The sequence below is a fragment of the Falco naumanni genome, chromosome 1 (assembly GCF_017639655.2).
Source record: "Falco naumanni isolate bFalNau1 chromosome 1, bFalNau1.pat, whole genome shotgun sequence".
Classification (NCBI taxonomy): Eukaryota; Metazoa; Chordata; class Aves; order Falconiformes; family Falconidae; genus Falco; species Falco naumanni.
The window spans coordinates 72,738,090-72,753,553 of NC_054054.1; the positions used below are offsets into that span (position 1 = coordinate 72,738,090).

Below are 15,464 nucleotides of genomic sequence, written 5' to 3' on the forward strand. Positions count from 1 at the left end.
CACAGAAGAAACTGTTGCCAATTTGCATTAGGATGAGTTAGACTGTCATGGCTAAGTAGCAAAGTGCTTGTCACTCAGCGCTGACGACTGATTTCTCAGGAGATGAAGCTTAAAGTGTTACCTCCGCATCTATCCCAAGTTTAGATTTAATCAGAACAGCAGAAACGTGTCCACAAACATCAGAAGAAATAATTAGCATAGAAGATTTTTTTCCAGTTTTTTTTCCATAGGCTGTTTCCTTTCCCTGTTAAGATCCCAAAACTTTAAAGACTGTTTAGGTCTGCTGAGCCAACTTGCTGATAACTGTAATATTAATCAGTTGGCTTTCCTCAGGAACTTAGCAGCAATTCTTTATTTTCCTTTCTGATGCTTCTTTAAATTAAATCAACTTGCTGTTTTGCCATGACAGGAGTATTTGCAACAGGCTATGTTGTTCAGGTGGTGCAGGGTGGTACTGAGCAACTTCATTACCTTTGCTGGAAACAGAGATTGATGATGACGGGTAGCTCGTTTGAATGCAGTGTTACAAGCACCTCTGAAATTTCAGCAGCCAGTCTGGTTATTCCCTTGGAAAGGTCTGTAATGTCCAGTCAGGCAGGCGGGACCCAAACAACATGATGTAGCATGATGCATGGAAGTGATCTCTGAAAAGATCCTCTGTGAGTTGCTCACATAATTGCACTTTTTCCTGCCTTCTAGTATGCTGGCTCACTCCATCAATAGCTGAGATTCATGTCTGTACATTAACTGGGTCTGAATCTTGTTTGTACCCTGGTCGGGGCAGACACCAATTAACACTTGGCAGGCTCAGAAATCATGTAGTCCCCATCTGACATTCAAAAGAACTGTTCTCAATGTTGGTTTTTTTCTCTTCTGACTTTTGAAGTCAGAAGGAGATCAAACACCCAGATTGGACAGCTGCCTAATACAGCCTCTTTGTAGATTCTTTCCAACACTATTAAAAGAACAAAGACCTGAACACTAATGAATATGAATACCTTAATGTGACACTTTATTACAGCCACTTGCTGAATCTGGTAAGATAAATTTTAAAAAAAATGGAAAGATGAAAGGTAACTTGGTGGGTTGAAGGATTACATGATTATTTTAATTTAGACATGAATTACTTCTTTGTTTAAGACTTCGTTTATTTGTTTAAAGAAGTTTCTGATATGATGTACAAGTAACTTAAGTAAGAAAGGACTCGGGAGAAGGCAGGCACCAGGCTGAGGCTATTTTCCATGTTGTCGAAGGACTGGTTTGATTCCAGGTAGAGTAGGGTAATGCATGTGTGCAGCTGTGAGCAGCTTTTCCAAATGCTTTGGTGAGAATGTACCTTACACTCTTCCCACTCTGGGCACTGTTTTGGTTTGTTTTGGTTTGGGGTTTTTTTTTCTACTTCACTGGCTTCTGAAGTAATCACTGGATTTAATGCCAAAAAAAGAGGAAGAAAAGCTTACACTGTGGAACTGTACAAAATACACATTCAGTGTAATGAAATGCTGGAGTCCAGAGTCCTGGCATCTTCCCCTTGATTTTTCTCTTTGACTATATTCTCCCACTTAATTTTGGGGTTTTTTTTCATGGTATTTCAAAGTGGTGGGAACAACCACACTTAGGGATACACTTTGTCCTCTTTTCAGTAGCTGGGGAATTTAGTCTTATCATTCTCAGCATGTTTAATTGCAATTAACTGTGTCAAGCTCTTATGGATCAATGCTAGAGCAGATCTTACTATTAGTGAAAAGCTGAACCGCATAGCAGTGTACAGCTGCTCCAGAGGGCAAGAAGGACAAAGACAGAGATGGGTAGGCAAAGCTTTTAAGGCAGCACTTACAAGTTCCTGAGATCCACGAGGACATGATGAGCATTGGAGTAGGCTTAGATCATGACCACTAGAAAAAAAAGACAAAAGCCCAAGATCCAAATAGAAGAAGGTGTGTTAAAGTACACCAGTCTCATGGCCTGAGGTCAAATCAAAGTAGGTCTTGCTCATTCACTTAGTAAGTAAGTAAGGACTAAGTAAGGAACCAAGGGTTTGCTTAGTCTCTGGGAAAACCAGATCAGCTTCTCTGTGGTTGTATACCCCTGCCCACCAGCCCCAACCAGTGTCAGCACCAGTGTGCAGTGGCATGCCTCCCCTCTCCCAGTTTTATAGCCACTACTAAGCTGAACCTACCTACGGTTCTGAAACACCCAGGTAAATGTTTTGTCTTTTCCAATGCATGTCCCAGGCAAGCAGCAGGACCAGGGCAGATCCTTTTACACTGAGGTTTCCTGTCACACTGAGGTGCTGAGGGGTGAAGGGGCAAACTCACATATTCCTGCTGTGGGGAAAAGAAAAAAAAAAAAAAAAAAAAAAAAAGGAATAGACATAAAAGCAAGCAACACTCTGCCCCAGCGCCATGCTTCCCTGCCTTCTGCCTTTCCACAATGGGGAGAAATAGGATAAGGCAGTGAGATAAGCAGTCTGACCCGCCAGACTCAGCGGGAGCTGCCGGTGCTTAGCAGAAATCTGACAGTTGCAGCTCCCCAGTGTCAACAGAAACATCCATTTCAATTCCACTCTCCTCTCTGCATGCCGTTTTTTTTCAAACCTAACCTGAGAAGGCAGGAGAGATCCCATTCTGCCATGCTCCAACAGTAATGGTGGAGATATTAGCAATTAACCCCTTAGCTTATTTAATTTGTTCTTTGAAAGATGCCAGTATTGTATTGCACATGATAAAATATAGTTAGAGACGAGTCACATGAAATTAGCTAACTGTTATAGGTTATACATCAAAACATAAATGAGATGTAAGACTGGTTAATATGCCATAAGCTGCCAGATGAACTTTTTCATTGAAATGTATGATTTGTGTCACCATTAACGGGGGTATAATTGCTTTTTTAATTATAATTGAGGTGTTTCACAGAGTAGTTTAATTGCAGAATAGGGTGTAATGTACAGTTTGGTGACCCAGTTGGGTTTAAAACTGGAAGTGATATTTATCCACATTCATGGTTTTAATTAGGAACTAGAACAAGGGGAAAAGCATCCCTGAGTCAAGAGGCCGAAGAGGGTGTTTTGCCAAGTCAAGATGACTGTGACACAGACTTTATTCAGCTGCTCTTGCATGGGCAAAAACTGGTGGAAGCTGGGGGCTTCTCCAAATAGGCAGCATCAGGTGGCTGTTCCAGCTAATTGACTATTAATACGACTGCTGTTTGCTTTGTTTCATGAGAGCCACTTATGCTTTGCAGCAGTTATCCCTTAATTGGGAGTTGATGTGTATGCATTTCCATGCAGGTGTGTGTTGCTGAGACAGTGTTTTATATTCCTGGCAGGAAAGTGAGCTCTAAGAGGAGCAAGTAGAGGAGTTTATGGCCACAAATGCTAATTAGCTGGGAAGTGACACTGTCCTTTGCAGTGCCTTGTGACTGCAGAACTGCCTTCAGGTGGGAGGAGAAGTGGGGAGGTGGGCTTGTGAGCAGAAGCGCAGCCCAAGAGGAATGAGGACTGCTCATTCATTTTACCCTCAAGAGCCATTGGGTAAGGTCTGGCAATGCAGGCCTGCCCTTCTGCAAAAGTACAGGACAAAGCTCCCTGCAACTGTCAGTATCTGGTCCCATACGTTTCTGTTCTTTTTTAAATACTTTTTACACCCCAGACTACTGGTGTGTGGCCAGGGCACTCTTTTGAGAAGCGTGACAGGTAGGTTACAACCCCCTGCTTGAGGCAGGCTTGCATTTAGGTCTTGTGCTTTCCTGGGAAATGCGATGACTACTGGCTTATTGGGTGGCCTTATTTTTACATTTCCTACGGGGTCATTTCCACACTGCAGAAACCCATGGCAAGATGTGCAGGTCTTCTTGCAGCATCAAGTGTTTTGAGAACTGAATTTTCTATGGGATCTACCCCTATACTTTTCCTTTCTGGCACAGCTCCATTGATGCCAGTGTAAATGAGGGCAGAGCGTGCTCTTAAGTGAATCAAGTTGCTTTGTGAACAGATCTGAGCATAGGCAAGGATGATCTGTAGGACTGGAGAATGGTCAGGTTTCTTGTTCCTCCATAAAAAATTACGATGGAAGGTTTTCTATAAAAGTATCGACATAAATGCTGCCAGATTATCCTCTCTAGAGCTTGCTTTTTTGTGGTGAAGATGGGATGCTGGCTGAGCTAACACAAACTACCTCTCCTCTTCAGGCTGTGCTCAGAAAGAGCAGCACTTTACCTTACACATATTTTTGGAATATACATAGTTGGGGGGAACAACTTTAACTGCATTTTTTTTATGAGGTAGATGAGTATACCTCCCAGCTTTCCCCTTAGAGAAGATAGCTCCTCATCCTGGAGATACTGTTCTGTATGCCTGGACTAGTCTATCAGGTCCTACTTTGATGCTGACTGATTCTTGCTCCCTGTAGCTAATAGGCCTCATAGTGCCTGAAGTGTGAGAGTTAACTCTGTCAAAGCTTTGAAGAGTTCTTACCAGCACCCTCAGTCACCTGGTGACTGGTCAGTTCCTCTGGCAGCAGCTTCTTCAGATGCAGTGCTCACCTCGGGCATGAAGAACTACAATGCTCCTACGTTTCAATGGGGGTATCTTCAAAATGCGGTCTGCAGAGTGCATACCAGCTGTCACTCAAGAGTTGTTTCATGAGTATTTGCTGGGTTTTGCTCAGGAATTTCCCTGGGCCTCTAAAACTGCTATTTCCTTTCCCTAAAAAGTATAACGGGGAGAAAATCCTGTACGCCCTTTAACGCTGGTAGGAGGAGTTGCCTGTATAACAGGTACTACGCAGCTTTCAGGAAGAATGGGAAAGGGACCATCCTCAGGGACCACAGCCACCTCCCAACATCCTCTTCCCCTATGAATTAATGATCCTAAAAAGCATATAGCTCTGTGCCGTGAAGAATGAGATCCATTTATCCATCCAGCCAAAGAACCACAGACATCTCATTGAGACCTCCAGCTCAAGCCCCTTTTTCATGAGGGAAAGAAACCCAGCAACTCCTGGTGACCACATGGCAGCCACAGTAGTGTTTGGTTAATAATGCCGTGATCTGTATTTGAATTTGAGGCTTTATGGAATAAAGTTCTCCATCTGCTGCTACCAGTCCACCTCAGCTTTTAAAGTTTCTTCTGTGAGGCTTCACTTCCCCATTGTGTATAAAGCAAAGCTGGTAATAGGGCTGAAGACACCCAGCAGCTGTATGTACACCCTGTGTACATTTTAGCATTCAAACAGAAAGCTGGGTATATGTGCAGTTAAGGAATTGCTTCCACAGCAGGAACACAAATTCCTCTTACTGGCAGCAGAAGCAGTAGCAACGACTAACCAAAATGTCATGATAGTTTGCATTTGCTGTCTCATTCTCAGTATGTGTTTTGCAGTCTCTCATAGCTGTAATTTCAGCCTCTTTGGAGACTACCTTCTTTTCTTTTTTTTTTTTTTTTTTTTTTTTTTCAATCTTAAACGTGTACAAAACCTGTTTCCAGAGAGTAGTACACGGAGGACAGCATCTTCTTCAGTGGGTAGTTGCTACGATGAAACTGTACATTTGAAACCAAGTCCAAAAATCAAGTAACATTCTTCAAAAAGGTACCTGAAATAGCTGCTGGCTCAATAGCCTGTATGAAAACTGCTGAAGTTTTCTCAGTCTCACTTGCACATTTTGTACTGTGTCCAAATCAGTAGTTATCTCCACAAATGTTTTATTCTTGCTGGCATGTGTATGTGTGCCCTTGTTATCAATATGGTATGGGATGCATGCATGTCTTTTGTTACAATTCAGATGAAGCAGGGGAGCTGTGATTTCTCTGTGGCCGTAGGAGGTGACGCAAGCTCAGCAGGGACTGCAGCAAGGTGAGCGGTGCTGCCGTGACTGGTCAGCCTGGCTGCAGAGAACACTAGCCACAATGCTGGTGTTGTTGCAGCACCAGATGGAAAGTGATCCTGCTGCGTCGGCCAGGCACGAGGAAGGCAGGGGTGCAATGGTCTTGCCTCCCAGATTCCTAAATTGCCTTTTATTAAGGCAAATCTCTCACTGCTTCTAGCTGTTTGCATCTTGTTTCACCTGTGTCTAGAGGGTGGAAAACTTTTCATTTTCAGCAGGTGCTCCCTGCTCTGAAGATGACTCAAGGGCAGGCTGCTGCAGATGAGGCAATGAGAGACCAGGACCCAGATCTCATCTTGACTTTCATCTTGACCCAGGACTTTCATCTTGAGATTGCAAGAGGTGTAAGGAACGACTTATACAATCAGGAGGAGAGGATCTAGATGAGCTTGTATCCCTTTTCCATTCTTGGATTTCTTTTGGAGCAGATGTGCTTCTGCTTTACCAGTTTCTAAAACAGACACTCATACACAAGTGTGCCGAGAAATGTAAGTGTCTAGTAATGCTAGTAACTTGATACGGCTAAATTTGTGTCAGCAATTAACTTCCATAATAGGTTTCCCTGCGTATGTAATCGCTTCTGTGATTTATGTTCCCTGTGTTCATTTACTCTGCAAAGAAGTCTGGTCTGGCTTTGCAAGTCTTAGTCTCTGCATGTGCTGCCTTATTTCAGGCTGCTGCTGGAAACATCCTGCAGCACAGGTCTGGCTGCAGCCGCAAGGTATAGCTGGGGTGGTGATTGCGGGTTTTCTGTTCTTGCTGATGGTCTTGCTTTTCATGTTGGGTGGCATGTGTCAGGTTCCCTCTCTTAATTAGGACAAATGTGCCAATTATGTTAATGTATCTCCCGATACCAATCAGTGAATAATTAGAGACAACACATCTGTCTCTCACTGGGGAGCAGGATGACAGAAAAGATGCTACAAGGTATGTTGCTCTAAATTACAGCCACCTTGGATCATGCGCTTTCTCAGCCAGTTGCAGGGATGGCTTAGTCTCGTGGCAGGTTTTCCAGTGCAGTAGCAGCACTGGATGTGCAGATCCAGCACAGCTGGCAGGAGCCATGTGCCTCACTGCTCTGCAAATTGCATCCAGAGCACTTAAGGAGCTCTGACCAAAAGGTAGCTGTCTTCAGGTATCCTCCAGCTTCTCAGCATCCGCGGTTGCTGTGAGTCAAGATTTCATTCACTGCACTCACAGCTTTACGGAGGGGCCTTCTCTTGCTAGTTAGTTTGCAAATGTAACAAAAATACCTTCTGAAGTAGAAAACTAAAAGAGAAGAAATGGGGATTTCATGCCTGCTTTGTTCCATGTGGGCTGGTATGTAAGAAAAAGCAGTTGCACATTGTTGTAATTTTCCATAGCTGTCATCCCCATGAGGGAACACTTACCCCATCCTTCATGCCAGTATTGCTGCCAATTAAATGATTTCTGTTATGATAAGGAAAACCTGATGCCCAGGTTTTTCTACATATAAGCACAACCATCTGTACATTTATTAAGAGTTGGAGGGATGTGCCTGATTTAATTGAATAAATAGAGCTAGGTACTTGTTCACAAACTGTTGTAATATACATCCTCAATATTTATGCAAAAGCAAACATCTACTCTAGAAATGTCCTCCAGAGAGTTGAAAGATGGAGCCATGAGGGCGTGATTTGGTATGACCCTGAAGACAAGCATCTTGTGCACTTTTTAAGTGCCCGTGGGTATCCTGCTGCCTCTCTGCCTGCTTGCCCAAAGGGATGCAGGTCTCTGGCACATAAATGTCCGGTGCCCTCATCTGCCAGCCGTGGTGGTTTCCCAGTCATCATTATTCAGGCACTGGAATTAAATTCAGTTCCTGCATTGCCTAGATTAACAGCCTTACTTCGGCAAGGGGGCTGTGCCTTGGGGAATGACATGGTATCAAAAGAGATTGTTGCTTTTAACTTCTGTAACAGCAGTTTGCATACTTGTCATTCATAAATCTGCTTTGTTCTCTTCGCTTTTGTATTTGATACCTGATCTCTTCCTACTTACAAGACAGAAAAATCCTGCTCCCACCCATTCTGATTACCTCAAAAAAATAAATCCGAGGTTTGGAGGTGCTGAGCACTGCAGTCACCTGCACCTGAAAAAAAGGGACTGTTAGTAACTGAAAATATGTACCAACAATTTTCTCATTCACATGTTGCAGTATGTTTAATTAGTTACCATTTCTACAAGGACTGAGTAAGAAAACACAACTGCTGGAGGGGTGCACTCTTTTTTGTGTTGCTCTACTGATGGCTAAAATGTGTGTGAAAGGACATTCCCATGTCTTGTCAAATCATTCACCAGCTCCTCCCTTCAGATTTGATGACATTATAGTTTGCAATGTGAACAGACTCATGACATCATAAAAATCTGGATGCAAGAAGAAGACTGAATTACATATATGAAAGAGGTAGCTTGTAGAAGAGATGGATTTTAGGCATGCACTCACAGTACTGATGTACTGGCAAAACAGACTTTTCAGAAAAAAGGATGTCCTTTTTTCTGCAAACTTAATGTTTTATTGTTAGCAAATTCTGTGAGCCATTAGGTGAAAAGGATCGCTTTCCTAACAGGTTTGATGAAGAGCCAGAGGCAGTATACTGAATTATACAGAGTACTTTTTTTTTTTTTTTTTTTTTTCCCCTGATATTGGCAACTCCTGTTTTTATACTATCTTCAGTGTTTTTGCAGGGATGACAGGCAATTTAATGCTTATAGCTTTAATTTTGTCTAATCAGTTGAGACACAGACTGAATATGCGTGTGTGTAATTTTGTGGAGGGGGAAAGTGTTGCAGAGTACTGGAAAAAGAGAACCACATGCTTGAGCATGGAGCCTTGCATAGCGCCAAGGGCTGCTAAAATATTTGTTTGGATGGGCATACCAGAAACATTTTGGACTGAGTCTTAGACCATGTAGACTGTAGTCCTGTCATCACTGATGTCCTGATGTTCTCTATGTGCAGAGCACAGGAAAAAATACAGGTGGATTTGAAGGTGGTGTGCACACAGCTGTGGCAGCGCATGCAGCATCTTTTAGAGTCCTGACTCAAGTCTGTACTCCATCTCAGAAATAAACAATGGTATTAAAACCCAAGACAGACATTTCATTTGTGTGAGAGGCAGGGGTTAAGTGGCAGCTTGCCAGTGGTGGAGAGGTAAGCTCCTGGCCTGTTTTTCAGTCTGGAATGCATGCAGGCTTGACCTGCAGGTGAGGAAGGAGGTAAATATTGCCATTGACTGAACAGGAATCAGTCTGTCTTGATTATACCTGATACCTATTAGGATTCAAGAAAGGAGGAAGAATAATTTTAGTCATCCTGGCAAGGAAAACCAGGTTATTGACTAAAAGCTTGTGTATTTCATGGTAAAACACAAATGTTGGAGTGACAGAAACATAGCTTCCAAAGTTTTACGTCGTTTTTCTTCCTTCCCTGTTCCTTGCAGACACACGTATCCATTTCCATAGCCCTTTTTGCACCACTGAGTTTAAGCTATACAGTATCTATAGCTGTGAGACTACCACATACTGCAGCGATCTGCTGTGGGAAAAGAGGGTTTAACTGAAGCCTTCCTTGGGGCAATGGCTTTGCATCCACTAAGATGTATGTCTTTGGAAGCAGCTCACACCTGATGCACATCAACCCAAACTGGCATAGGGGAACTGGAGCTGCTTAAAGTAGGGCTAAAGATGGGCAGTGGATAGTGAGCAGCTTGAATCCAAGCCCACATCTGCCAGTGCTGGTCATGCAGCCTTGGACCAGTTCTGTGTGAGGATGAATTGAGCCCTCTGTGTTTAACACTGGGAGAGGCCATCAGTTTTCTCCCCATGTCTTGGGGCGGTCTGTACGTCTGTCTCAGATGGGGAGCAGGTTCTCTGTTGGTTTTGGGGTATGTCGATGCTTGGATAGTTCCTCAAATGTATTTGGAAAAGTGGGGATTCTGAGAGCAGGTCTTGACAGTTATGGGTCCAGTGGGTTGATTATGTTTATGTTTTTCTTTCTTTAATTAAATCATGGGCACAAGCTGAAGTGATCCAGTGACATGAAGGCCTGGCTTTGATCCATCCAGGGCCCCAGTCCTGTCCTTCAGAGCACGCTCAGTTCAAATGAAAACAAGCTACTAGCTTTGCAGCCAGATTATATTAGAGTGGCTCACAGCAGTCAGCTAGGATATAATAGGGTGTTTCTTTAGGAAGGCAATAAAGCGAACATTGTCTAGATTAAAATTACCTATGAAAATATTTTTCTGTATAACCAAGGAAATTATGCTTTATTAAAATAAAATATAACTTACATAAAGAAAAGAGAAAAATAAGCACTGATGTAGTCTTTGTGATTCCCTATTTCCTTGGTAACTGTCTCTATTTTGTTTAATCTTGATTGCCGCAAAGCAGTAACATGCATGTACGTGTGAGTGCATGTGTTCTTGTAAACACTGGTGTGTTTGTAATTTGTTAGTGTGACCTACTCCAGTATATGGTATCAGTGTGTTAGACCCAGCACAGGTATATACAAGGTTACTGCATTATTAACTGCCTAATTAGACAAGACATACAAAAGAATGGGTAGAGATCTCTGCTGTTTCAGGGTTTCTGTTGTTGCAAGGGGATTTTGTGTTTGTAGATATGGTCGTAAGGTATCACCCCTTCCTTATCCCTTTCCTCAGACTCTGAAAGCATAGATCAGCTATTTGTCTCTGTACAGTAGCTGGCAGACTTTGAAAATGCATGAATGTTTTCAAGGCAAAGCAGTACAACTGTTGTGTGGATGGCTGGGAGGGAAGGGCACCTGCAGGAAAGGGTAGGCATGAAGGTGTTCTCCCGCGTTTCTGCTGTGGCGTTTTGTTTCAGTTGGCAGCCTGCATCAGGTGAGTCCTTCGTGAAATGCCTTGACTCGTAGCACTTTCTGGAATGAGTAATGTAAGCACAGATACTGTGCCCACTGTGGTGTGACCCAGCGCTGACTCACTGCCTCCCCTCTGGCCCTTTGAAACCCCAAGGTGGAGTGGCTTAAGAACGAAGAGGTAATTGATCCTGTGGAAGACCGAAATTTTTACATCACCATTGATCACAACCTGATCATCAAGCAAGCCCGGCTTTCTGACACAGCCAATTACACTTGTGTCGCTAAAAACATTGTGGCCAAAAGGAAAAGCACCACGGCAACTGTGATCGTCTATGGTAAGTGATGCCTTGTCTTGTTGCATGTGGATGGACAAGCACTCAAAGCAAGAGGAGGGACAGAAAGGGGATGCAAAATGTCTGTATGCAACTGTCACTGTGGCTGGTGTCCAGGCTGGGCCGCCTGCGCTGCCTGTTGACCTGCAGCCATATGCTGGGGCTGCAGTCAGGACTCATTACCAAAACCACTCAGAAGTACAGGTCTGATGGCTTGGCTTGTTGGTGACAGACAATGACCATGTAAGGAAGAGCAGGCACCAACACAAACAGCTGGCTGCCTTGTTGAAGAGAAGGCAGTTGCTCCCCTTGCCATAACACCCGCTGGCTGGATGCAGCAGGAGTGCCCAAGGCATTGCTTTCTACCAATGCATTTCACATTCTTAGTGATACTTTTCAGAAAAGAAGTAAAGCTGAAAGGAGGTTTGTTCTTCCAGATATTGGTAAGAGTTTCAGAGGTCAGCAGAATCTTCCATCTCTTATATTTCTTTAAATAAGCTTATTTTTGGTGTCTACTACAAAAACATACTCTGATGTCAGGGGCAAAGTAGCAAAGCACTCTGTGACTGAAATTCATAGGCACACAGCCTAGCTTAAAAGTATACATCAGGGGAATTGAGATAACATTATCCTGTGTCTGCATCCGCAGTCCTGATAGAATATTGAGGCTGGCCATGCTTTGGCTGGCCAAATTAGATGCCCTCCTGGGGTCTCTTCCAGCCTGTGTTGCACTGCAGCTCTGCCCCACCTTCCAAGCCTTTGACCCTGCAAAGTTATTGCCCCGGTGCATCCCAGGCAGGGGTACCCACCAGAACAAAACCTGCTCTGATGATGTGCCAGCTGAGTGTCCTGGTGTTCCTTACAATCAGCTTAATTATAGGATAGATGAGTAAGAAGAAATCCCTATGATTATCGCTAATATTCATTTCATATTCAGGGTAGCAGTTGGATTTAATTGTAAGCAGTTGCTTCCCTGAAGTTACAATGAGGGCCTTTTAGATCAGTTTTTATAGAAAACTGACTGAATTGAGTTGATTAGCAGTGTTTGTGATATAAAGGAATGGACCAAGCCAAGAGCACTGTGTTTTGTAACTGTGATGAATGCAGAGACATAAAGATGTAGGCATATTGCAACTCTTCCTCATACATATACAGTATTTTTTCAGTGGTGCAGTCAAGAGATGTGCGGGGGAGCAGCCATCTTTATGGGTTTTACTACTAGAGCTTCTTAAGAGTTCTGCCATGTCAGAAACATTTGGGTTTAGAGAATCTGAGCAGTTAGTATGTTATCCATGCCCTGGCAATGACATTATTACATAGAGCAGTGCAGCTCCTTCTTCATCCACCTGTTTATCCCAGAAACTGAGGTGGGTGAAAAAGAGAGTAGCAAAATATCTTCCCAGAGATAAACAGTCCAATAATAAAAACACATTTCATGTGAGTTCACTCTGAACAGCTTACTTATCTGTTATGGAGGTGCTGGGACTTTCATATGCACCAGCTGTGTCCACAAAGGGGTGAGTGAAGTTGTCCTGACATCTTGAAATCACGTTCTGAAAAGAGAAGAAAATTATCAATTTCTAATCAAAGCATGGGGGTCTGTCAGCATGCATAGATGATGAGTATATCCAAGAATGAGCTGGAGTACAGGTTAACTCCCTTTGGAAGCTTTCGGGGGGCAGGCTCCTGGCTGGCAGAGCTGTGGATGCTTTCTGAACCTGCAGGGATCTTGGCCATACACAAGGCACCAGGTGCTTTGTGCTCAGTCAGGTCAGTTTTCAGCAGAAGACAGGTCATCTGCCAGCCCTGACAGTCATCAAATGGTGGTTTTCATTCATAGTCAGCATTTCTTCGACTTGTACAATGACTTCTGCTGTGCTGTACACTCGGGTACCTTGAAGATGTGGGTTTGTGTCTGTTCAGTGCTGCTTCTCATGCTCTTCCCAGCCATCACTTGTGACTGCTGTTGGAGACGGCATGACACAGAACCAGCGGCACCTTTTGGGCTGAGCAAGATGGCTTGCTTATGCAATCATAATCTCTTTCTCTCTTGCTTTTCAGTGAACGGAGGCTGGTCTACCTGGACTGAGTGGTCAGTGTGTAACAGCCGATGTGGGAGAGGCTTTCAGAAGCGTACAAGGACCTGCACCAACCCTGCCCCACTCAATGGTGGTGCCTTCTGCGAGGGCCAGAGTGTTCAGAAAATAGCTTGCACCACTCTGTGTCCAGGTTTAGTATGAACACCACATAGCCCTAGATAAATAATTTGTCTGTCACGAGTCATTTCAGGAGAACACTATTAGTTACAAAAGCTTCCTTCTCTTTAATAATAAATCCAACATTTCAGTGAATGAATATGGAATTGTATTATGTAAGGAGATAAAATAGTGAGCACATTATATCAAGCAGCAAGGGATTCAGCCCTACTTTTGCATGCAACTTGCACTGGTGTCTCAGCCCTAGTAATTCAGGGGATTTGGGGAACATTGTGAGCTTCAAATTGTAGGAGATAAAGTTTGAAAGCTCTGGAAAAGGACTGGGATTTGAATATAGAAAGCAACTGTGATGTAAATATATTTGCAGTATCTGTTCAGTCCAGCTGCTGCAGCAAGTGAAACATCTGGGATGTGGATGTTAAATTTGAGGCACATGTTTACGTGACTTAAAATACAAAGACATTTATACTGGACAGAGATGTGTATCCATACCTTTTAAAGGTATTTAAATATGAAGTTCTGAAAGATAGAAAATTGCTTCAGGCCATGCAAGGTAGTTGGCGGCTTTTCTGCCATCTGTGCTATTGCCCAGTGCTTTCCTACTGCTGCAGTCCCACTCAAACCAATGGCAGTAAGGATGTCTTCAGCTTTTGAAGCTTGGCCATCCAACTCCAGGTCTTAGTGGAGGGTGGAACTTGAAAAGCTGAAATTTCATCTCTGGTCCCTGTTCCAAGTGACAGACTTTGCTCAGGCTCTGTCACTGGAACAATGCCATCGTTTTTTCTTTGGCTGTTCAGTTTAGTGCTTTTGAAAATTGTGGGATTTTGACAGGTGCTAAACACATTCCTGATTCTGCTCATGTGAAATAGATCAGCACCCCTAGATATTTCTTTTAATAGAAAATATCTAATATTAAATATCTTCTTATTAAAGAAGAATTTCTGGCCAAGTTTAACTTCTGTGTTAAAACATGAAAAAAAAATAAATTAAAAAATCACAGTTTCCTGACTTGTTACTCATTTTCTTGTACACTTCAAGCACAGATAAACTGCTGACAAGTTTATGAAAAAAGGGGAGGAAAGAGCAGAAATGGAGCCTGGGCAGAAAGAAAGGGGAGGGAGAGTGAATGCTTTTACAGGCCAGAAATAGAACTTTGAGAAGAGCAGACTGACTCTTTTCAAGAAGAGCAGACTGATGATCCTTCTGCCTTGCCAGGAATGTCCAGGGGTTGCAGGCCGGCTTGTGCCGAGAAGTGCATCACTTTCGCTTGGTCTCACTTTTGTGTACCCTTTAACAATTCGTGTCCTTTCCTTGTCTCAGTGGATGGCAAGTGGACATCCTGGAGCAAGTGGTCCACCTGTGGCACGGAGTGCACCCACTGGCGAAGGAGGGAGTGCACAGCCCCGGCGCCGAAGAACGGGGGGAAGGACTGCGAGGGGCTTGTGCTGCAGTCCAAGAACTGTACTGACGGGCTCTGCATGCAGGGTAAGTGTCACTGGGACGCCTCTAGGATCTGGGATGTGTGTGGTCGCAGAAAAACCTGCAATAGCTGTGGATCAGCATCAATGACCTAAAGTCACAGAACTGTTTGTAGTTAAGAGTAATTTGTTAAGAGTTCTCACCGGTCTGGACACACCAATTTTCTTCCCTGAAGATGAATGTAATGCTGTCTAAGGTTTGTGAAGCTGAGCAGTGAAGATTTAGAAAGTCTCATAACAGATCCCTCTCCCCACAGCCCTCCCCACCAAACGGCTCTTCTCTCTAACACTGGTTTAGCATCTGTCCAGGAAACCTTTGCAGTGACTCTTAACAGCAATGGACATGAAAAGTAGAGGGTTTAGGGCAAAACCACCATTTTCAAAGGAGTAAAATTGGCAAAGCAGATCAGCTTGTGGCTTCTTACTGTCAGGAGTGGTGGGTGCATGTGTTTCTACCCGTAATAGTTATGCCCCTTTTTGAATTTCAGGTGCCCTGTAGTAGAAAGAGGTACCATGTATCTATGCAGTGGTTATGCAAACTTCATATATAGTTATCAGCATGATGCAGCCTCATGAAGATCAGCTCTAGCACTGCAGTCTATTCTGCCTGCACCTATTCATGGCATGGTTGTGCCTTTGTGACTAATTTAGAGTGAGCAATAAAGAAAAGCAGGCTTTCCGAATGATTC

General features: G+C 43.5%; 1 protein-coding gene across 2 annotated transcripts in view; it reads left to right on the forward strand.

Annotated features, from left to right (window-relative positions):
• Nucleotides 1-15,464, forward strand: part of UNC5C (unc-5 netrin receptor C) — a 261,129-nt gene that overhangs the window by 199,733 nt on the left and 45,932 nt on the right. For both annotated transcript variants that reach the window (XM_040599135.1, XM_040599142.1), the window contains exons 5-7: nucleotides 10,904-11,084; nucleotides 13,143-13,310; nucleotides 14,618-14,782. In XM_040599135.1, the coding sequence (XP_040455069.1) occupies nucleotides 10,904-11,084; nucleotides 13,143-13,310; nucleotides 14,618-14,782 (514 nt within the window). The remainder of the gene's footprint in view (nucleotides 1-10,903; nucleotides 11,085-13,142; nucleotides 13,311-14,617; nucleotides 14,783-15,464) is intronic.